The 23,072-nt window shown below is 38.0% G+C and overlaps 3 protein-coding genes across 4 annotated transcripts; 1 reads left to right on the plus strand and 2 right to left on the minus strand.

The window, feature by feature from the left end:
• Positions 1-8,311: 8,311 nt before the first annotated feature.
• On the plus strand, positions 8,312-11,780 carry LOC125220325 (LEAF RUST 10 DISEASE-RESISTANCE LOCUS RECEPTOR-LIKE PROTEIN KINASE-like 1.3). The gene is made up of 4 exons (XM_048122484.2): positions 8,312-9,078; positions 10,014-10,040; positions 10,119-10,436; positions 10,536-11,780. Exons 1-4 carry the CDS (start codon positions 8,313-8,315, stop codon positions 11,408-11,410), a joined length of 1,986 nt encoding a protein of 661 aa, XP_047978441.2. The 5' UTR covers position 8,312; the 3' UTR covers positions 11,411-11,780.
• A 760-nt stretch (positions 11,781-12,540) lies between these two features.
• Positions 12,541-14,514, minus strand: LOC125185669 (Nuclear transport factor 2 (NTF2) family protein). The gene is made up of 6 exons (XM_048082239.2): positions 14,085-14,514; positions 13,884-14,004; positions 13,725-13,806; positions 13,592-13,643; positions 12,921-12,975; positions 12,541-12,840 (listed from the first exon to the last, which is right to left on the minus strand). Exons 1-6 carry the CDS (start codon positions 14,412-14,414, stop codon positions 12,662-12,664), a joined length of 819 nt encoding a protein of 272 aa, XP_047938196.1. The 5' UTR covers positions 14,415-14,514; the 3' UTR covers positions 12,541-12,661.
• Positions 14,515-14,706: 192 nt separating this feature from the next.
• LOC125222011 (golgin candidate 6-like) lies at positions 14,707-22,748 on the minus strand. Of its 2 annotated transcripts, none has more exons than XM_048124386.2 (20): positions 22,600-22,748; positions 22,410-22,503; positions 22,209-22,261; positions 21,688-21,815; positions 21,539-21,591; positions 20,438-20,584; positions 20,299-20,372; positions 20,146-20,215; positions 20,015-20,068; positions 19,801-19,896; positions 19,517-19,567; positions 19,346-19,432; positions 19,124-19,237; positions 18,945-19,016; positions 17,731-17,916; positions 17,396-17,499; positions 17,268-17,316; positions 16,564-16,629; positions 15,659-16,426; positions 14,707-15,442 (listed from the first exon to the last, which is right to left on the minus strand). In XM_048124386.2, exons 2-20 carry the CDS (start codon positions 22,431-22,433, stop codon positions 14,876-14,878), a joined length of 2,763 nt encoding a protein of 920 aa, XP_047980343.1. In that variant the 5' UTR covers positions 22,434-22,503; positions 22,600-22,748; the 3' UTR covers positions 14,707-14,875. The 2 variants fall into 2 exon arrangements, with proteins under 2 accessions (XP_047980343.1, XP_047980344.1); XM_048124387.2 differs by having other exon boundaries at positions 22,410-22,481; positions 22,600-22,723.
• Between the last annotated feature and the right edge of the window lie 324 nt (positions 22,749-23,072).

Genomic DNA, 23,072 nt, shown 5'->3' on the forward strand with positions numbered 1-23,072 from the left:
TTGCTTTTTACCGAAGAACTTTTAATGAAATGGAGTTTTTAGTTCAAGCTTTGTTTGATCTAGTGTTTTCTGTGTTGATCGCTTTTATTCGCTTTGGATCTCCTCTGTTACTGCTTTCCCGTAGGTAGATCTACATTTTCATTTGTCAACTTGCATGAATTTAGTTTAATTAGCTTAGATCTGTCTTCGTTTACGTGCATTTCTAATGGCTCTATGTTTATTCTGCTTTATTTCGTGTTTTATGCCTATGCTTTGTTTTAGATTTATGCTCTTGTTTTCCGTCCAGTTGCTTAGAGTAGACGTAGAAGGAAGTCAGTTAAAACCGCCGTCTTCGTTACCTTTTCGTTGTTGTCAGCTTTTTGAGCCGTGCGTGCGGCTGTGTCAGTGGTCCTGCGTACCTTTATTCTTCCCCTTTTTAGCTTAGTCGATCCAATCGATTCCCTAGTTTTAAAATGTTTCTAGCTAATTGATCAGTTTCCCCTAGTTTAGTCTTAACCCCAAAAGTAAAGTGTGGTCGCAGCCAACCTTCCAAATGTCTCATTCCCAACCTCAACCGCATCCATCTCTGAGGGATTCGACCCTTGTTTCCCTTTACTAGGTTAATTAGTATTGTGGGTTAAGGTCTTGAACGCTCTCTTCATCTCTCGTTCACAGCCAGCGACCGGTAGTAGTTATCCAACTTGAACAGGTTGTCGGTTAGCTTGATCATGTTGTGTACTCTGCGTGTTTTAATTTACTTGTGAATTGTGAGTGCGCAAGGAGAAGCGGTTTCAGATTACGAATGGATGGAGAAAAGATTCTCATCTCAAAGGGATGGTCTTATTTCTACAAGAGTAAATTACTAGAGGCTGGAAGTGATTTGAAGTAGGACTTGTCGAACTCCGATGAACTAACTTTTAACGTCACTATATCCTAAGGTAATTATTAAACAATGTGTTTTGAATTATGAAGATTGTATAGTGCTTATGGAGATTGATAGGTTGATTTGTGTCACATGTTGTCGACCACTTGTACTGTAATGGTGTATATTTGTATGTGTAGATGCGACTTCTGGTGTGAAAATCGTGGAAATTCGCGAAGAACACAGATAGGAGTGTTCGAAATAGAGAAGATGGAAAGAGAGTTCCGCAGGATGACGATTTTTTTTTATTTATTTAAATTCACCCCAGGGGTGGAGGGTTAAGGCGGACCCACACCTATGCATTACCAAAGACAATAAAAACAAACACCGACTCGCCCAAAAGTGACGAGTCGCCAAGACCATTGAGAGTACAATGAGGGCTATACTATCAACTAGAGTGGCCACCTATCTACTCTTAACGAACCCTATTACAGTTGGAATGATGCCACCCGCATCACAAAATCAAGGTATCCATTGACCTCACAAATTGAGGTTGGTCGAACTTCCTCCCGGATCGATCACCTCAACATTGCCTATCCCAAAAGACATCGTCGCCACGTTGCTCCCCTTGAGGAGAGTCTCCTAATAGTTAGCTTTATGAGCACCCCTTGTGGTTGGTGAAAGGTGTATGTCGGTTTTCCTTTCCGTCGGTTTGACACCAATTGGAACCCATCTTCGTCAACTTGGATTTGCACCTTTGTTGGTGCTTTCACTCTTGATGTCCCGTCCGCACCCCCCTTCTCTTTGCTTGTCCTCGGCCCGGTTGCCTCCCTGGACGAGGCCTCTCGGTCCGGGTTCGGGGTGTGGGCGTCGGACGAAGGCTTTTTTGGCCTCCAAGCCCGTCGGTTGGAATCCGACCCGAGGTTGGGACGGGTATGAGAGGGTCGACTAGGCTCCTTCGTGGGCTGCTCCGCCTTTTTCTTCCTCAATGTGAAGCATGCTTCCTTGACGTTCCCAACATACTTGCATTCCACACAATACAAAGGGATACACTCCCACACCACCTTGTACCTAGTGTCCTTGCCTAGGATGTTGAGGATGATCTCTTCCGGTAGGTGTCGAGATATCAATCTCAATACAAATCCGGGCAAAGGTGAGTCAGTTTTGGTTCAGTGTTGCACGATCGGCTTGAATTGGCTTCCCTAAAAGCTTGTCAATCGCAATAAGGGCTGATTGGTCGTAGAGGTGGATTGGGAGACCAATCACCCTACACCACACCACGGCAATCGGGGATTCAAAGAAAGTGTCAAAATCCAGTGTCCACTTGAACACCCGCATATGATGTTGCTCTATATACCACACCGGCACTCCGTTAGGGCCATTGAGCATTTGGCTGTAGTATCGGGCATCCCGGAATTGAATGAGGATGTGTTTGGCATTAACAAACTTCCACTTGAAGCCATCAATGAATTGGATGTGGGATAGGGATTTTTGGATTTGTTGTGGTGTCGGGATGGTGTGGGAGAACTTCCCGATGATGGCGTGTCCAATCTTGTCCGCCAAAAGCTTTGTTTCGTCATTTGAGAAAGTGAGCGATGGAACCCCCTCGCACCTCCTGGCTGTTCCCAGCTCCTTATCATGTCCGGCAACAAGAGTCACCGGGTCGGTATCTGCTGCTCCTCCATTCTCTACCTCGGCACTTTGGTTCTCGAACTTGTCCCCAAGCGCCAGTTTGACACGGTGGTTCCAAGCCTTACCGAGTGGGTCATCATTGGAAACCATCGGCACCGTTGGACCCCCGAAGGGTGCAGCCGCGCTGCCTTCCTCAAATACCGGGTTTTCGGGTTGGGAATGACCATTATCATGCTGGGCCGTATTTTGCTCCGGCGAGTTGTCTGGCGCCGGCGTCGGCAGCTTCCCGTCGGCCTCAGCCTCGCCATCCACGTTGGCTTCCTTGGGCAAGGTGACTGTACTTGCATCAGATTTGAATTCAAAATTTCTTTCACTATGAGACAAGTCACATGTCTCACTATCTAGTGCACAACTAGACATTTCCGGAAATGGTGCAACAAGAATGGTTGACTCGGAAAGCATGTTGGCACCATCCCCGATCTGGATTTTGTCCTCATCCATTGTAGCTGGACTTGCAGCTACCTCCACTTGTGTTGACCGAGACATGTCTAGTGCAACGGCACTATTCCCCTCCGGTCGGTCATCCTCCGGCCGAGCTCATCTGCCCTGTTCCGGCAACAACTTCCGGCTGGCTCCAGGCCGAGCCTTCCTTTCGGCCCATAGAGAAGCCCAGCTCCCTCGCGACCAATGGGAGAGCTCCCGGCACCATTTCGGAAGCGCCATTGTTGGCCTCGAACGGACCAGGTCGCGCCTTCCTAATCCACCGGTCTCCCTTTCTATCACCGGTCGGCGAGCTCACCTTGACCTCTCCGGAAAGGGCATTAGTTCCACCATTACTTCCAGCAGTAAGCTCTTCGAGCTCAAACACAATCTTCTTCCTCACCCGCCCGGTCTCCATCAATGAGACAAGAGCATTTCGTTTTGTATTACCTTCAATTTTCCCGAGGTGAGGAGTGGCTGGCCTTTTCATTTTCCGCCTCGCTATCACTTTTCAATCCTTAGTTATTTTTAATCGAGCATTACTTAGATTTCTCTTCTTAGCTTATTTTGCTTTCGAATTATCTTTTACCTAGTTAACAAACTCTCGTATTTTGTTCTTTGCTGATTTCTACTTTTGCTTATGAATTTTACCGCCTCTTTCTACTTCGTTTGTTATGCATTTATGATGTAATCATTTCCGTAAATTTAGTGCATTTATGTTTATGTAATGGAATGTTGTTGGTAAAATAGAAATCTATAGTATTTTCAAGAGTTCTTGTTTACATGCTTTAGTTGTTTCTTTGATCTTATGTTGATTTATGCTTACCAGGTTGTTTATGTTCTTCGTATTTTGTTTCCATTGTCACTGTCCTCAAGCTTGTTAGTCTAGGAGAGCATTTGTGCTTAATTTTCTTATTAACCAAGTTTGATTTTCTGATGTTTGATCTTGTAGTGTGTTAGTTGGTAAAATTAATCTTATTTGTGTAGTGTTGGCGTGTAGATTGTGTTTTGGGTGCAAGCACCACTCCATTTCCAAAAAATTTGTGTTTAGGAATAGTAATCATTGCACTTATCGTCCTTTATGTACTTACTCAACATGGTTTAGGTTAAGCATATGTACACACACATGGGTAAGGTAGGTCGTGTTATGTGTGTTATGTTAGATTTATTTTTAGACAAACGATTCTGAGTATTGTTCAAACTTGCTCATTTACATAACTTGTCCAAGTGGTTTATCTGTTTACTTTCTTACTTGTTAAGTGTTTGACATGTCCCTCTATTTTAACAAACCTTTATCGTTGCATGCCTTAATTAAGTCTAGGTTGCTCATTTTAGTTACTTTCCCCAAGTTATTTAAATTACATTCAAATTTTCTTTAAATTGTCCAAGTTCCTACTTAGTTAAGTTAGTTTCGTTCATGTTCGTAGTTAGTTCCGAAATTAGAGTGTGGGGCATTGCCAACCTTTCTAATTGTAGAGATACTTAACAGATACTACCGTTCCTCATGAGTTCGATATCCCAATTTACCATATAATAATCTATAGTATCTTGGGAAGAGTAAGAACAGTTTTAGATCTTGTTGAGAAGTAGGACGCGTGCAAATGACACACGTGAGATCCACTTCGAAATGGCACTGCTCCCGGTGTTGTTATCTTGTTATATCTTTCTACATTTAATGTATATGGATTTTTACTTGTTTTATTGTTATTCTTTTTTCTTTTTGTTTTTGAGTAGGTCCTCATCGCCAAGGTTGATGCGTGATATTGAACTTGAGAAGAAGGCAAAGAGGTTGCATAAGAAAGCACGTTTGAATTAAATGTCCCATCACATGTATGATCCGATCAAAACCCTTTAACCTTATACGATTCCAACAAAATCAATATATAAGAGTAGGACCCATATTTCACTACCTTGTTCTACCCACTTTATTTTACAAAGTTAAATAATTTCTTAAAATCTGAGCCGGTATAAAAAATGATACATTTTGTCAGGTGGAGGGAGTAATATATATATCTTTTTTAATTGGTAGGCCTAAAATGTTGAGTACGGGAGATTTATTAGGAATAACAAACAAGTGAAAAGAGAAAATTGCGAATGTGTTGGCTACATATGTCGTGCAAGACATTTTTAAGCATTGAAGCTAAATCTTTTCCATTCATTAGGACACGAAAATTACCAAGTCTAAACATTTTTCAAGCCTATAAATACCCCTTATCCTAACTCATAATATGAATCATTCATAGCCTTCCTTTGGGGAGACTCCAAGGCTCCTCCCTCTCTATTCCATAACCTAATTCTTCCATCATTCTTGAAGATTCAACCTTGGGTTTTGTTTATTTATTTCATATCTTGTACTTTAATTATTGTTTAGTTCATTTGTCTATGGATGCTAAACAATTAGAATTTTGAGGATGGATAGTAATTGACTTTTATGTAGTTCTTTTTATGTTTAATGTCCAAAACTCGCTGCACTTGATTTTTCCTGAGCTTTTGTTCGACTAAATGGCCGTTACCTTGATTAAGTAATTCACTGATCGGTGATATCTTTGATTGGTTAATCTTTATGTGTTCATACAAGAATTGTGACATGAGTATTGATGCATGATAGAGAAATCATTGTATTGAGTCAGATGAATATAGAATTAATTAGAATAACTAAAAAGTTAGTGAAATCTTTATCCTTGAAATTCTACTATTTGTCTAATTCCATCTTATTTGTTTTTGTGTTTTGTTTCTTTTATTTTATTTATTTCTATTTAGTTTCATAATTTAAAATCCAAAACTATGTGTCTCTAAATAGAAATATATGACGTTAGTATATGATAGCCAATATATGACGTTATTTGCAATTCTATACCATGTGTTTTTGTCTTATGATAGCCAATTTTTTTGCAGGACATTTTCTTCCCAAAAAAATGAAACGGTAAATTACCTAAACGATGATATAATTTTGAGTAAACGCACTAAAGAATAAGACAAAATTGACTTTTATCCATATTAATTTAATCATTATAAATAAATATTCTACTCCTTCCATCCGTTATTTATAGTCCCTTTTAAATTCGGCATAAAGTTTGAATAAATTGTTTGACTTTGTAAAGAAAAATGAGAGTAAAAATTAGTAGAACGTTGGACTCTACTTTATATACTACTCCCTCCGTTACAAGAAAATGCATTTTTTTCTTTTTAATTCGTCCCACAAAAATATACACTTTTTAATTTTAGAAACACTTTTCTCTCTAATGAGGTGAGACTCATTCTGTACTAATAATACTTTTACCAATTGTGCAATAAAACCCGCATCCAACTAAAATTACATATTCTTATAGGACGGAGGAGTATTAATTTTATAATAAAATAATTTAATTGGAATCTACTTATTTAAAATGGAAAAAGTTTACAAAACTTTAAGCGGACGGATGGAGTATTTCACATTAATTATAAAACATATTTTATCTACCAACAGCTTAGACGAAAAAAAGATTTTCTTTGTCGTGATTAGGTCAGTTTTAATGCTTACTCTTATTTAATGCTAGTACTATAATTTTATTAGAAGTCAACTTCTAAATAATGCTTTAATAAGCTGTTTGTTTCTGGTCAACTTCTAAATATGCATGAATAAATTGTTTTTTTATTATCTTTTTGTGTATTTATTGTATATTAGTATTAGTATACATAATTTTTAACTAAGGCTCATATCTGAAGTCTTTTGTGTATTTAGTGGGGGATCTGGGGGCGGGAGGAGGTGATCACCCCCTCCGTGCGACTAACTTTTTTTTTTTTTTGGATGTAAAATTATTATGTCTGCTTCCTCTGTTTTCCTCCAACGTTACTCTGAAAATCGAAAAAATAGTCATGTCCACCATAAACCAAGCTAAATAGTATGTATCCCGCACCCTCCATTTCCGAATCCTGGATTTTCTACCGTGTATATTTATTACTCCCTTTGTCCCACAAAAGATGTCACACTCTCCTTTTTAGTTTGTCCCACAAAAGATGTCACATTTTCCTTTTTGGAAAAAGTTCTCGAAAATTATATTTTCTCTCTCCATTTGACACACAAAACAAAATCTTCTAAAATCCCGTGCCGTCCCACAAGTGTGACATCTTTTGTGGGACGGATGGAGTATATGTTCGTATACATATAATATATAACACACGCTCATATTTGAATTGTAACTAAGAAAGTACTCCATTCGTCCCAGAGAACAATACCTTCTTGAGACACTACAGGATTGTATACACTTTTAATTTAAAGAGTTTAAGTAAAAATAAAAAAGATTGTTGAATGTTTTAAAGTGAAAAAGATGAATAAAATAAGATAAAGAAAATATTGTTGGATGTTTTAAAGTACGAGATGAATAAAGTAAGAGGAAGAAAAGATTGTTGAGTGTTTTAAATCAAGAGAGGGGGATAAAGTAAGAGAGATAAAGAAGTAGGAGTATATTTTATTATTTTCTAAATCAGTAAGGGGTCATTTTCGATAGGACTGATAAAAAAGAAAGTGGATATTCCTTCTATCCCACTGAAGATGATCCACTTTTCTTTTTGGTTTGTCCCAACCAAGATGAACCATTACTAAAAATGGAAACACCTTTATCTTTACTTTATTCCATCTCTCTTACTTTTACTCTCACCACTAACACACAAAATAAATTTGCAAAATTCCCGTGCAACCTAAGGAGCTAGGAGGCGGAGAAGTTGGCGGTGACTCATAGGAGGTCTTTGTAGGTGAATTCTTGGATTTTGATGGGGTGGGAATGGGAATTGGAGAAGTTGATTTTGCAGGAGAGGTACCCCTTTAGAATTGGTGAGGGAGAGTGATGAATTGGTCGCCGGCAAGAGAGGAAGAGAGATGTGAGAAATTCTATTTTAGAATTTTTTTTAAATTTTTTTATTTTGTTTTAATTAATTACTATAGTCAAAATTTTGCTAATTCGCAGAAAATTGACGGAACCGTATGTTTAGGACCAAACCGACAGTGTTTTTGTATGTTTAAGTGCTTATTTTCAAAAAATAAATATTATTGACTAAAATCGTATTTTAGCCATTTATTTAGGATCAAAATAGTACTTTACTCTACTTTTATTGACATGAACTATCTGGTTGGTATTACAAAAGTGTGAATATAACTAGTTATACAGAGTTAGGTGGAACCATTTTTAAAAATCTGAAGCATATACGTAAATGTAATTACCCACTCAAGATTAAATAGACAGAAATCAAAGAAACTTTCAAAGTCCAACTATTAGTATACAATATCATGCACCAACCTCCCCCATATTTTTATTCTCTCCAACCACTGCCTAATTATATCCTCATACAACACCACATCGCTACCCTCACACCTCCCATGCCAATGCAATCCCAAAACACATTCCTTCTCCTCCTTCTCCTCCTCATCAAATTCTCCATCGGACCAAGCGAATCCGACAGCGAACTGTACTGGAAATGCAGCAACACCTTCAGCTGCGGCGCCAATATCAGCGGCATCGGCTACCCCTTCCGGGGCTCCACCGATCCAGACTACTGCGGCCATCGCAGCTTAGTCCTGAGGTGCGACGAGCGCAGTAATGCGACGACGATGGAGATGGCGGGGCTGACATACCGCGTGCTGGAAATGGATCAGGAGACGCTGAGGATCGCGAGGGAGGAGACGATGAGCAGCGCCTGCCCAGCCGTGATGGCGAACACCACCCTCGACTACTCGGTGTTCGACTACGCTGCCACCTGCATGAACTACACGTTTTTCTACGGCTGCCGTTTCGACGTCGACCCTGAGGCTGTGCACATGACGCGCGTGGCTTGCGGTGGAGATGGAGGAGACGCGTATGTGGCGCCTTGGGTGGTGCCTCCGCCTCCTGGGAGGGTTTGTGGTGCTAGCGTGGTGGTGTCGGGGGCTTTGATGCCGGTGGATAAGCCTCTGGACGCGAAGGAATTGGGGGAGGCTCTGAAGCATGGTTTCCAGATCAGGTGGAAGATGGAGAGCCAGAGCTGCGGCGACTGTAGGGCGTCGGGTGGCCGCTGCGGTTATGATTTGGCGGCCAACAAGACTGTGTGCTATTGCCCTCATCCGCCCTATATTTCTCATTCTTGCGCCCCTTCATCGCCCCCGACTTCCAAGGGTATCAACGACTCTGCCTACTTTTAATTATTTTCATTTTAACTTACATGATTGCATTTCATATAAATACATTTACCTAAACGCAAAACTCTATACATTCTACAAACTCTAAACTATAATATAGACCATTAAATTTAAAGATTTGTCATACATCAAATGATCAAATTTTGCAATCTAGATCATAGTTGAGAGTTTGGAATATGTAGAAGTGCCTTCAATTCAGTCAAATTTAGTATTTAACTGGACACACAATGTGTCCAGTCAAATATAGCACTCATTCGTTCAGTAATAAATATCCCATTATTTATTAGCTTAGATTTCGAAAATAATTTTGATTTTGTAAAGAAAAAGTGAGAGAGAAATAATGAAATGCAAATTTTACTTTTATACATTGGTTTTATAATAAAATGTGAATATAATGAAAGTAGGTGAATTAATGTAAGGTTCATTTTCCAAGTATAAATAAAATTGAAATGAAATACTTCGTTCGTCCCTTATTAATTGTCCACATTTGTTATTTTCGTCTATCCTCGATTAATTGTTCACTTTTACTTTTTTTTAACCACAAATGGTAAATAAATCTCGCATTCCAATAACATATTCAACTCATATTTTAGTAACTGATACATAAAAATGTGAGTCATATTCTATTAACTTTTTCAATCCACTTTATTTTACTCTTCTAAGTTAGATTATATCATTGATTCGTGTAGATAACATTAGTTGCATAAAATTTGTGTCTCTACTTGCATTATTGTCCTGCTTACTATTGAAATAGATCATAAACTTATTGGTTGTATGAATAGTTAGGCTATTTAAGTTTATCTCTTTCTGAGTTGTGTTATGGATGTTTGAAAGTAGGCCTAGTTTTGCTTATAAAAATCCTAAGGTTGGGTTGGTACACACTCTTATTTTGTGATTTCTTGGCTGATGCAGGAAACACAAATACAGCAAGGACTATAGGTGGCATGCCATCCCAACTCTATACTATATGTTCTTTCACACAAAATGTTATGCTAAAAAAGGAAGCTTAATTTGCAGGTCTTTTCGTCGGTGGGGCTGTTCTTGCTGGTGTTGGCCTGGGATGGATGGCTTTCCATTGCAGACAAAAGAGGAAGCAGATGCTGTCATCTCGAACCGCAACCAAGGAAGTCACTTCTTCCCCTTCCACGAAAGGCCTCCTTTCCCTGCCTTCGAGTAATAGCATCCCGTCATATCCATCTCCCAAGTCGGACTTTGGTAGGGGAAGTTCGTATTTTGGGGTGCAGGTCTTCAGCTGCACCGAACTTGAAGAAGCCACTAACAAATTTGATCCTTCTAGACAGCTTGGAGATGGTGGATTTGGTACTGTATATTATGGTTCGTATACTCACTCCCCTTCATCATCCACATGGATAAATTTCATTATTTTGTCTTCTCTTTTTCGAGCACAAGAGCTGAAAACAACATTTCAAACAGGGCTACTTTCAGACGGTCGTGTAGTTGCAGTTAAGCGCTTATACGAGAACAATTACAAGCGCACAGAGCAGTTCATCAATGAAGTTGAGATTTTAGCACGGTTAAGGCATCATTACCTTGTGACACTCTATGGTTGCACCTCTAGAAGAAGCCAAGAGCTACTGCTTGTGTATGAATATGTACCAAATGGGACGGTAGCGGATCATCTGCATGGAAAACGTGCCAAATCGGGCTTGTTGTCTTGGTCTATTAGGTTGCAAATCGCTGTCGAAACTGCTGATGCTCTATCTTATCTACATACATCAGATTGCATACACCGGGATGTCAAAACCAGCAACATTCTTCTGGACAATGATTTCCATGTAAAAGTTGCTGATTTTGGGTTGTCGAGGCTATTCCCAAGCAACGTAACTCATGTGTCCACTGCTCCACAAGGGACTCCCGGCTATGTCGACCCTGAGTACTACCAGTGCTACCAACTCACAGAAAAGAGCGACGTGTACAGTTTTGGGGTTGTGCTAATTGAGCTTATATCATCACTGCAGGCAGTGGATACCAACAGGCAACGCCAGGACATCAATTTATCGAACATGGCTGTCAACAAGATTCAAAACCATACATTGCACGAGCTGGTTGATTCAAGTCTTGGATTCAACACGAATAGTTCTGCGAGAAGGATGGTTACGTTGGTTTCAGAATTGGCTTTCAGATGTCTGCAGCAAGAGAAGGATATGAGACCTTCGATGCAAGAAGTGCTGGATGCTTTGAAAGGGATCCAGAATGAAGATTCGAATGCTCATAAGGTAGAAATTGTCGACCTCTTCATGGACGGCGACGCTGGTCTACTCAAGGGTAGCACTACACCCAAGTCATAAGATTCACTTCCTTGACACTGCTCAAGTGTCTTCACTGCCAATCTATGCGGCTTTGAGCTGCTTCGGGATGAATGGATGCCACCACCTCGACCTAATATAGCTGATAAAGTAAGGCGCACACATGCACTTGAAGTTGAATATGTACTTGAATCTTGATTTGGCAGATTCCCAGGTATGTACAAATCTCAAAGATCTTGAAAGTGAGTAGTATATAAACATGTTAATTGTGAAGAGTGTATGATCATGTGCAAGAACAATGCCACATTTTGTATAGTAATGTATCATGTCTTCCCATTGGACTTTATCAAGTGCAACATTCCTAAAGAATAGACTTGACACTGCTCAAACTGTGTACCATAAACCTAAAATTATTTTTGTCAAAGTTTTTCCAAGTGCATTTCTCTTATATAAAAACTTATAGACAAAATTCCGTTACGTACATGACATTCTTTATATAACTACATAGGTTATTTATACTCTCTGTCCGCTATTTAAAGATACGTTTAAACTGACGGATTTAACAAATTGTTTGACTTTAACAAGAAAATTAATAATAAAAAAAAAAGTTAATTGAATATGATCATATTTTATATTTTAATTAAATAGTAAAATGTAAGTATAATGACTTGTGGAGTATGAGGTCCACTTATCAAAAATGGAAAATAAGATTTTAATTGACAGATAGCCCGGAATGAGAATATAACATAAATTAAGACAGTGCACGGTGAGGTCTACATAATACACAAGCAGAACCACGTAAACCGTGTGTCATCTTTATTGCTCGTTTCTTGTCGATCATCGATAAATCTTAACATGAAGTGCTGAAGTGGAAGTGTCCTATAGGATCCAGTATCGGAGCCGAACTGTTATATTAAGCTAACTATTGCATGTCCACTTTTGTTTGCATTTTAAAATTTTTAAAACTTATTTTTGTTGGATTTTTATTTTTTTAGGACGAGTTTGGTTTGCGTGAAATGATGGAAAAGTACATTTTCGAACTCTTTTTTAGCTGTTTGGTTTCCTTGAAATTTTAGAGTAAACTATAAATAGTTGTGGAACAATTGCGTGTAGCCTTTTCATTTTTTATGAATTACTATCATGGAATGTCATGGACATAGAGGGATAATCAGTGTATTTAATTAGAATAAAAATGGTTCATCATTGTTAGGCGAATTTTTGTCACAATGATTCCAAAATACAAAGAAATGTAGATGGTGATTGGTGGTGAAACAGGCCACCACACTCTGTGGATTACTTGTGAAAAATCTTGGCTATGTAATGCAGAATATTGAGAGTAGTGGTTAGAATGCAAGCTGTGAGATTCAGTAGCTTGATGTACCAGGCTAGGAATGGACTTATCACAGGATGTATGCCGATGCTGTATGCCTTTATTAGTACGCGAAACATAGTATGCGGGCTCTTTAAGAACCCTGTATGAGCAAACGGGCGACGTTGTGTTAGTATTGTATGTTCAGGAATAAGGATTCTGAAATGGGGATTGGTTTATTACATTCTGTAGCTGCTGGAAATGCATCGAATATTGAAGTCACACTCTTGAATATAGCCTGATTTTCAGTGAACAGCATTAACAAGTAAGAAAATCGTCACAATCTACACCTGTGTTAAAAGGATATTATCCATCAATTCTTTCCACATGTTTTTGGTAAGAACGTCCAGTTTTTTGAAAAACTAGCCTTTAAAGGCTGAAAGCATTTTGGAAAGAATTTTTTTTTTTTCCAAATGTGCAAAAATCCTTCTAGTGATATTACACCAAAGTTCACATATGTGTGGCGATATTTCTAAAAAATAGGGGCCATAGATGATATTTTTAGCAAGAGTTTAGGGGCTAAAAATGTAGTTCTCCTTAATGGTTAATGTACAAAATTGCCCTTTAAGTAAAAAAAAATATCAAAGGGGCAAAAAAGACTCAAAATAGTGCAAAAGTCCTTCCAGCGGTACTATATCAATATCCATAGACATAGATATCTGGTGATATTTTTAAAGAATAGGGACCGCGGATGATAATAGTGCAATGTTCAAGGACAAAAGATGTAGTTCTCTCGATGGAGAAAAGAAGAAACTGTACCATGCCTAATAACAAATATGCTAAATGTTTCATTTTTACAATGAATCTTGTGTATTGCATTTATGAATGTTGTTCAAAAAGATAGATTTTAGTACCAGTGCCACAACTCCTAATTTGATAGGTGATTCAATGAAAACTTGTGCTTTCCTGCAAGTGTTTATTTAAAATGTTATTTATGTTTCTCTGATAACATTATAAAGGAGATGGTAAAGAATTGAGCCAAGATACTTGATAAGTAGTTTATCTTCATTCACTGATAGTGAGAAACAGCTGCTTCCTCTAGTAAAAGGGACCTCTATCTTTTTCCAATCTGCAATCAGATTGAAACATGTTTGGGGCTTGATAAGCATCAATAAACAATAATGAATGAACAGATTAGAAAGATACCCAAGTGCCAATTGAAAGCAACTGTATAGTCGTTCCCTTCGCATACAAGCTCAACATTAAATCTCATGTTTCTGTGATCACCCATGCACGTGGTAAGTTGTTCGAGGAAATGCATAACTTCCTGAATTTAGCATGCAAGAGAAAAGTGGTTAGGAAGAAATGAAGAAGTCCCGTTATGTCTTATAGGAAAACAGAAGAGACCTTTTTCCCTTGGAACGGTTTAGGGAAAAAATAGTCCCGGAAGCAACAATCATTAGCTACCAACGCTTCCAGTTTCGTCAAGTTCTTTTGATTAATGGAAGAGTAGAACTCCATGATCGTTCGAGCTGCAGGAGAAAGTGAACTAGTGTCGGAGGTAGGACTGCTTGGTGGAACCACAAATAGGTTGTATGGTTTTCTTCTTGTAGGCTTAAGTGGTTGAACTGTGTTTGATTGTCTAAGTGGGATGTTAGAAATGGAAAGGTTTGATGTTCCTTTTGTTGGTATAAACTGCACAGAAATGGAAGTGCTGAATCCTATGGCAGCTGCCATTGTAGAAGATTGATATCTGATTTAGCTGCGAATAGTATTTTTGCATTGATGCAATGAGACATACTATTATTTGTGGGTATACAAAAACATGTATAGTTGCTTCGGAGTTGGAAAAGGAATAATGGTCTGTTGCTCTTTTTGTGGGCTTGATTAGATGTCCATGCCTTGAATTGTAAACTAGGAATTGCTTCTAGCAAATCAATACATAGGAATAAATCACTTTGGTTTGCTTTTATAATGATTCATGTGTTTACTTTCATATATATATATATATTGGATTTTTGAGAGAAGATGAACAAATATGGTTTTCAGAAAGAGGGAGACAAATCAGTCCTCGGTTAGTATTTACAACAAAAACATAAACACATTCGATAAATTTCCAAATGATAAATTATTACAACACTGTACAGTTACCACATCATGTTCATGTACAAATAAAAGAAAGATTAATAATTTGAGAATCAGTCTTCTTCATCCTCCTCGTCGTCATCATCGTCTCCATCAAGTCCCATATCTTCTCCGATGCCGTCCAGCAATGTAGCGGCATCAACCCCCAACTCCGACAGCCTCGCGCTAAGCTTCTCCACCTTGCTCTGTTCTTGCCCAAGGCAGACCAGCAAGTCATTCAATTCAGCTTCACTCTCCCTTTGGGCTTCTTCCCTTGCTTCAGCTTTTATTGCCTCGACGTCAGCAGAGGCGAGGACTGATCCACCACTCTTCAATGCTTTGACTTCACGTTCTAGTTGAAAATTAACCTCTTCAAGGCTATTATATGCGGCAGACAAACTTTTTAGATCAGATTCCATTTTACTCGCGGCACTTTGGTGCATTGATGCTTCAGCTTCAATTCTGCTTTTCTCTGCTTTGAGGGCTTCAAATCGTTGGGAAGTCTCATGAAGATCACGACGCAGAGTTTCAACTTGAACTCTTTCTGAGCCAGCACTAACTTTACGTTCAAGCTGGGACGGTTCACTCCCCCCTACTCTTGCCAGGTCCTCAGCCAGAGTAGCATTCCGACTCAAAAGTTCCTTCAGAAGATTTATATCCAAAGAATGTAAGATAAAATGCAAAAGAGTAGGTTCCTCAGAAATGGGACCTCAAGTTGAGCATATGATGAGCAAAAGGTTGAACTTGCACAAACGGTCCATAGTTAAACTTGATAAAACTAATTTACTAAAAACCCTTCCTATATTAGCAGCTATAAACGAAACAGAGAATTTTCATTACTAGATCAATGAAAGTACCTGTATTTCAAGGCATTGCTTCTCCACAAATCTTTTTAGACGTTGGATATACTCCTCGTCAATTTCCCCAGATTTCTGTTCAAGTTCTGCGGGTACCACAGCAACTTGGGTCTTTGGGTGACTATATATTTCCACAATTTGCTCTCTGATCTTAGCATCTAATCTCTTCACAAAGTCAACAAACTGTGAATCAAAGACCATTGAAAGCATCGAATAGTCATCACTGTTAGGATCAATGCTGTCATCTTCTTCAACATTCTCAATCTCAGACATGCTAGCAGCATTTGACCTACTCAATGGCTTGCGAGTCAGAGATGGTTTTGCAGAAGTGAAAAGCGAGCTGTTCTGCATTTCATTGAACTTGGAAAAGTATGATGTGAGACCGATTTTCTGACTTACGGCATCTACAATGCTAAAAGCATTCTTTCCATTGTCAATCGTTTTATTGTATGATATACACACTCCTAAGAGTACAGCAGCCAATCCCCTTACACATACAGTCGCAGTTTGATCGGACATTAACTCCAGCAGATATGTTAGATGGGGATGTGAATCGAGGAAGCAATCAACAGCAGGTGGACAGTCAAACAGCCAAATAATTAGCAATTTCAAGATAACTGGATGACTATACACAGATCCAAATGTGCTAGCTTTTCCATCTTCACTTTTCTTGGACGACGCAAGTGCCAGGTACTTTACCAAACGGTGCATCAAAGGCTCTGCACATCCCAATGATCGCGTAGGAGCTTCAAGTTCAACTTGAAGAACCTGCATCAGCCCATTGTCAGTCAGACTGAGTCGCTATGGCTCTTGGATAGAACGAGCAACTCTTAGAGAACAAGGATATACAAATATTTATGTTGAAAAAAGATATACACACATGTACATGAAATGAAATTTCATACCGTCTCCTTGCACTGGATATTATCTTTCAAAAGATGAGATAGGACACTTGCAGCTCTGCAGCAAATCTGTACAAATTGGGGAGATGATTTGACAGTGGATACTTAATGAAATTCGATCAACATCACCAAACAGTCAAACCTCTTTCACATTGTATCCTTGATTTTACAGATAGTGAACTACCACAACTATATAGAAGGTGCCTGACTATTTCAAAATTTTGGAGACCAAAAGCAAAACTCAAAATCAGATTTTCCCGTGCAATGAAATGTCTGACCAAGTCAGATAAAACTCAGTAGCCTCAGGATCACAGATTTACTGATTGCAGAAGGAAAACAAAGAAAGGACAAATCAGATCTTCTTATGCAATGAAATGGCAAATATTCCCTAATTCAAAATTCATAAAAATACAATGGCCAGATAGATAACCAATCCAGCTCAAGAGGACATATTTTTCTAAATGGTTTCAGTTACGGATAACGGATGGAAGATTTACAAGCGCGGGGATCGGGGAATTGTTTGGCCAAGCAACAACGTGGAGGACAAAGAGACCTAGCGGGTAGAGAAGGATCCGGAAGCAGCAATCTCGGCATTTGTTATAGTTGTTATTTAGGTTCCTAGCTTTCGTTAGTTTGTTATAGTTGTTATTTCTGCTCCTAATTTATTGTGCCTCAAGGAGCAATTCACATGAAATCTACAGCATTACCTCAAGGTCATCATCACTTTCACTCGACGTCAGGCCATTCAGTAGCATGCTGCAAAATTCAGTAATATCAGACATTTAATCAACAGCTAAAAGGGTAGAATAGATAGACATCTGAAAATAAATATAACCTCCCGAATGATGCATTAACATCCTCCTCAAAGGGAGAACGAACTGTTGAGCTTGATTGAGGATGTAAGCTTGAAACAAGCATTGATTGGCCATCAGGATTTTTCTATTCCAAGGTGGAAGATCATAAGGACATAAGGGCTCATATTAGAAAAATAAAATATGAGTGTATACAAAAAAGAGTAATAAAACAGTTCGAAAATTGGCATCTTACATGCGTGGATATTAGAATTTACCAAATTTAGGAAACATAGTTGTTGATAAAAACATGGATATCCAACATTTATGTCTACTTGCTTAACAATAATATAGCTGGCCTAAGACTAATAATACAAACCTCACAGAAGTTCTTAAGAACATAGTCAGCTGCAACGAACTCTTGTGTGCTAGAAGCACGCAAGATAATTCTGAGGATAGAATTTAATGCGGGCTCAACTTGTGGCTCCTCTCCAAGTAATTTACTTGCAAGGGCATCACGATTTTTTGCATGATTAATCACCAGATCTGCAATGCATCTGAGTGCCTGAAATGGTTATAGCAATGCAAGTGAAAATATGCACTTCAAGAAAATTACAAATACCATGCACTTCTTAAAAATTCCAACATGTTGTGTGTCAACCAACTTTTAGCTAGTGGTTCACCAAAGGAAGCATGTACAATTGTGGGGAAAAACTCATTCTTTACTCAAAGTAGTCATATTGAGGTTATACAATATTGTATATAATGTAGAGTAAAGGGGATTCAGACCAAAAATATAAGCTTGTGCTGGATTACAAGTGAATAAACATAAACAATATCCAAATAAACACGAAGCAATCATCATAATTCTCTTCTGCCCAAGGGCCAGGCACCATGATTAGATCAAGAATAATACCCTAGACAACTTCTTTTAAGAAGAACCCTTTCATTTCCTAGGTTAAGCCAAAGCCCACGAAAGGATTCCACTGCCAAACTAACAATTAAATCACAAAACTAACTGTATACATAGTAAAATAACTAATCATAACATAGAATGAGCCAGTCAGGTGCAGCTATGCGGGCCTCCCTCTCCCTCACATATATTCTGCTTGTAACTTATGAGGTGTGCATTGCTTCCAGAGAAAACCATAAGATATAGAGTAAAATGTCAACCACTTATTATTTAATCAAAGTAATACTTAACTGTCTTAGGATCTTATCTACCCTTCTAACTCATTCTGATTTGATAAATCATAATAGTAGTCTCTGATATATATCGTTTGAGTCTTTGACAACTGAAAAATTGCTTCCTTCAGACATTTCAACATGTTTTTGGTGCAGGAAAAACTTCAAAAACACCTAATGAAATTTTCTATAGTTTGAATCACCTTGATGGCTCCTGGTAAAGCTCATAGATACATTCTAAAAGAAATTAAAACAAAAAAGTGGATGTTTACATTAAAATCCATTCACATCAGCGTTCATAAAACATTAAAATCCATTCACACCATTGCAGAGAAATGATAGAGCACTGGATAAAGAATGGACTCAGAGTATGAGAAATAATTCATTCATAAGGAATGGCTATCTCACCATACAACGAAGAGAAACAGGAGCCCATTGACTCTCTACGCCAAGCATCAAAAGATGGTCCAACACTTTTTTCTGAAAGTATAGAAAAAGGTTATCTGTGAGACTAAAACTAGTGCAAAGTAAGATTAGGTAGAATCTGTCAGATTCATAATGTAAAATTTTAAACATCGAACTCAAACCTGCACCAAGACAGTCCTATTTGTCAACCCGTTGGAGTCTCTTCCAGGATCAGTTTGTAGATCAGCATTTACCAACAAAGTTATCGTATCCAATACACTGAGTAGATTGATAGTCTATTGGCAATGAGTAGAATGCAGGAGAAAGTTAGAATGAGCGCTTAAGCAACCTCATTTGCTGGAAGTAAAAAATATGAGCCAGCTAGCAGTAAGAAAAGAATTAACCTTTTGCTGTGTGAACTTATACGTGGTTCCTCTGAGCTTCAAGATTGGTACCAGTGGATCAAAGCCAATTGTCTCCCTAAGCAATACCTACAGCACCTTAAAAGCGGTAAGAAAATTCATATAGCTGTATTTAGAATCGTATGAGAAAGGTGGATTATAAATGTGCAGAACCTGATTTGAGGTGTTATTTCGAAGAAGATTGTTTAACAGTTCCAGACAGTCCTGTTTGCAAGATCAAAGAGCAGATTGATTACATATTCTCCTATAAATACAATGTTATCTGTATTTACATATAGCTGTATTTACAGATTGATTACATATTCTCCTATAAATACAGGTCGTAACACACAGATCAAATTTACTAGATTGTCAAAAATTATATATAGTTAACTACAAATGCTTAATTGAAAATCATAAAACATATACAAACAATCAGTAATAAGTGTGCTGAACACCTGTACTACAACACCTCCTTCAGAACCACCCTCCTCACTTATGATACTAAATATCTTCTCAAAAGCGCCTTCAAAGACCAGAATCTTTTGAATCTCCTGGATGTCAAATGTCACAATGAATGCCAGTAATAAGAAATGAAGTATATTATTATCAGAGAGAGAAAAAGAAACTTATAACAGTGATATATATTATATATTTTAGAAACAAACTTGCCTCAGCTTCACGAGTCAAGTATGTTAGAAGCAGCAAAGCCTCATTGCGTATAACCTTCAAATACATAGACGAGTGCAATTATATATCAGTCTGAATGGTGAAAAATAAATAGGTATCCAGTAAAAAAATACCTCACGATCCATGAGCATATCCACAAGCCTTGTTATACCACGGGGAATAGTTAGAATAGCTTCCTGCAGCCTATGGAAATACCCAACAGCATGCTCTTAGACTAGCTTGAGAGGATCAATGTCTTTTCATGAACAAAAAAAGAAATAAAATACCTAGTTGGAGACTTTGTTAGAAGTGCTGTCAACAACTGCAACGTATAATATCGTATATAGAAATCCTCCTCGGACTGCAAAAGTATCAAATTATTCACTGACGATAAGATACAAGTTCAATGTAAGAAAGCACTCTTACCAGAAGAGACAGTAGAAGAGAGATGTTTTCTACTTCCCTAGAAAGTAGGTCACTGTTCATCAAAGCTGGCTGAACCTCATTCTTCGATAATTTTGGATGCTGAGTAGGACTTACAGCACTTACAAGAGTTTCAATAGCCCCCCGTAACTTCATAAATACAGTACCGAATCAGGATAAATAATAAACCAGTACTAAAGTGGATACTCAATCGATAATGCACAATGCAGAAATAGTCTCTCTTTTTATTTTCGTATGTCCACCAAAATTAGTCTCATACTAAAAATGAAAAGTTACTCCCTATTTATTACTCATTTTTTATCTCTCTCATACGTTATCCACATTTTCTTTCTCTCTCCTACTTTACCTACTTTATATCTTTCTCTCACATACTTTACCAATTTCACATTAAAACCTGCGTCGCCCACAAATGGGATTATTTTTAGTGGCCGGAGGGAGTATCAGCTAACAGCTAGGGATAGTATCTATTGGCCATAGAAGTTTACATAAAAACATTATGGACAGAATATCATATTAGAGTCCACAGCCACTTGAGGAACTCTTACACATGAGGTACTAAAAATATCTGTGAATGGTGTCAAAAACTGTCAACAAAATGAATCAGTTGAAGACATTGCAAATACTGCTTTTAAGAGCTACTCCCTCCGTCCACGATTATAAGGCCAAATTTGACTGGGCACGGGTTTTAAGAAATGTAATAAAAATGGAATGAAAAAAGATAGTGAAAGGTGGGTCCTACTTTTATGTATTAATTTTATAATAAAATGTGAGTGAAGAGTTAGTGGATTGTGGGGTCCATTACCAAAGTAGTAAAAAAGCAAATGGGAAATTTATTGGTGGACGGACGAAAATGATAGTCATGGACGTTTATTGGTGGACGGAGGGAAAAATATGTAGTTGTCAAGCCTTTGGTTCAAGAACAGACTTGTATCCACATCCTATTCAAATAATAAATGCATGTTCAAATTGAGTATAATGGAGAATTGCCAACAATGGATATATTTTCCAGAATGTAACACTAAATACTAGGTAACAAAGTGATGAATTTAGAAAAACTCAAGTCAAGGGGCAAAGAGTTCAGACCATTTCTACATCATCGCGCTCCTCCTTTAAGACACTCAACAGTACCGGAAAGCCTGCACTAACATTGAGTTTAGGGCATAAATGACATTTTACATGATAAAGCGTAGAATCAGAGAGCTAGCTGTTCCATTAAGAAAAAATGAACTAACCCATTGCACCAAAAGCTAATTGTGCAGCATGACTTTCTGCCACAATAGACTGAAGTTCAGTCATGGCATTCCTCCTGTCGTCAGCTAGTGTGCCATTGCTAATGCGATCAAGCAAGCGCTCCACATAGCTGTCGATAAAAATGGCCATGAACAAATTAAATTTGAGAAGCGGCCAAACAAAACAAGACAAACTTCAAACTGCTCAATCAAAGGAAGATAACAAATATAGCACATATAGAAAAAAAAACATCTATTTTATTTTCCTCATCAAATGATCTCTTATCAGTATAATTTGTTTATTGAGGTTGCAATTGGAGAACATAAATACCAATCCTACTAAAAAAGCAGAACAAAAGGAACCCCAATCTTAAGAGGAGGCATTCTGTATGAAGTTGAGCAGAAACCGAGAAAGACAAGATTCATCAATGTTACTCCAATTGTAAAGCAGTTATTAGTATATTCAGTGGGACGTGCATCACATACACATTATGAATAAAAGAAGCATGGATGGATAAAATCACCTGTCATCATCCGAAGTCGAATTATCATTCCCAAAAACGCGCCCCACCACACCCTGCAGCAACATTCAAAAATGCAGATAATAGCACCCAAAACTTTAAATTAGCTAAGCAAAAAAAAACCCTAAGTTAGTTTTAAAAGATCGTAGACAGAGAGAAAATAGGGGTTAACAGTAGATTAGTCGACTATAAACAAAACATTACCTGATACTTCGATACGAAATCCATCCTGCCCTCCCCGAAAGAATTGAAGCTTCCCGAGCTCCAAGCAAAGTACTGCACAAACCGAATATTCCAACTGCACAGGTCAAAGGTTTTGATCGCAACATTAAGAGAGATGTTTGAAAAAACTCGCAATTTGGAAACAGAAGGGCAATAATTCACGAATATATACCGAGAATTTAAGAAGAGAAGCAAACACGTGAAGACCGGAGAAAAGCCCCAAACTGAGAAGTAGGAGAATGAAAGAGAAGGAGAAAGAGATCGTCGGAGAGAAAGGGGATGGTATATAAATGGATCGGGTCAAGAAAATCAATTTGGGTTGGGCTGAGAGCTTGATACAAAATCTTGACTTATAGTGCCACGTCACAAAGTGGACATCAATTTCATGTCTTTTATTAGTTCATTTTGTTTAATTACTTTGCTTATATTTTTAGTTAAATTTTAGTATTTTAAAAGAAAAAAATAATTACGAATTTAAAAATTATTTAATTAAAACTCCTAAACTCATATTACCTCTTTCACTTTTATGCAAAAATTGGTAAAATAATGCTACAACATCTGATTCCTACATATCTATCTTAGGATTGTAGATATATAATATTTAGGAAACTATTAAAATTATTCCTGTCCATATCATCTAGGAGT

This window comes from Salvia hispanica, chromosome 1 (genome assembly GCF_029641045.1).
Source record: "Salvia hispanica isolate PSC_SH4W2 chromosome 1, Shi_PSC_v1, whole genome shotgun sequence".
Classification (NCBI taxonomy): domain Eukaryota; kingdom Viridiplantae; phylum Streptophyta; class Magnoliopsida; order Lamiales; family Lamiaceae; genus Salvia; species Salvia hispanica.

Bases quoted from the DNA above. Each gene is read 5' to 3' on its own strand.
- LOC125220325 (XM_048122484.2), top strand. From the start codon at position 8,313: ATGCAATCCCAAAACACATTCCTTCTCCTCCTTCTCCTCCTCATCAAA. The intron at 9,079-10,013 runs GTATCAACGACT...TGGCTGATGCAG, and splicing joins ATCGCCCCCGACTTCCAAGG to GAAACACAAATACAGCAAGG. The intron at 10,041-10,118 runs GTGGCATGCCAT...CTTAATTTGCAG, and splicing joins AAATACAGCAAGGACTATAG to GTCTTTTCGTCGGTGGGGCT.
- LOC125185669 (XM_048082239.2), bottom strand. From the start codon at position 14,414: ATGGCAGCTGCCATAGGATTCAGCACTTCCATTTCTGTGCAGTTTATA. The intron at 12,976-13,591 runs GTACTAAAATCT...ACTGAAAATCAG, and splicing joins AATTAGGAGTTGTGGCACTG to GCTATATTCAAGAGTGTGAC. The intron at 12,841-12,920 runs GTAATAAACCAA...TTGCTCATACAG, and splicing joins ATTTCCAGCAGCTACAGAAT to GGTTCTTAAAGAGCCCGCAT.
- LOC125222011 (XM_048124386.2), bottom strand. From the start codon at position 22,433: ATGGATTTCGTATCGAAGTATCAG. The intron at 19,433-19,516 runs GTTCTGCACATT...AAGGTGCTGTAG, and splicing joins GAAATAACACCTCAAATCAG to GTATTGCTTAGGGAGACAAT. The intron at 16,427-16,563 runs GTATGAAATTTC...GGGCTGATGCAG, and splicing joins ATATCCAGTGCAAGGAGACG to GTTCTTCAAGTTGAACTTGA.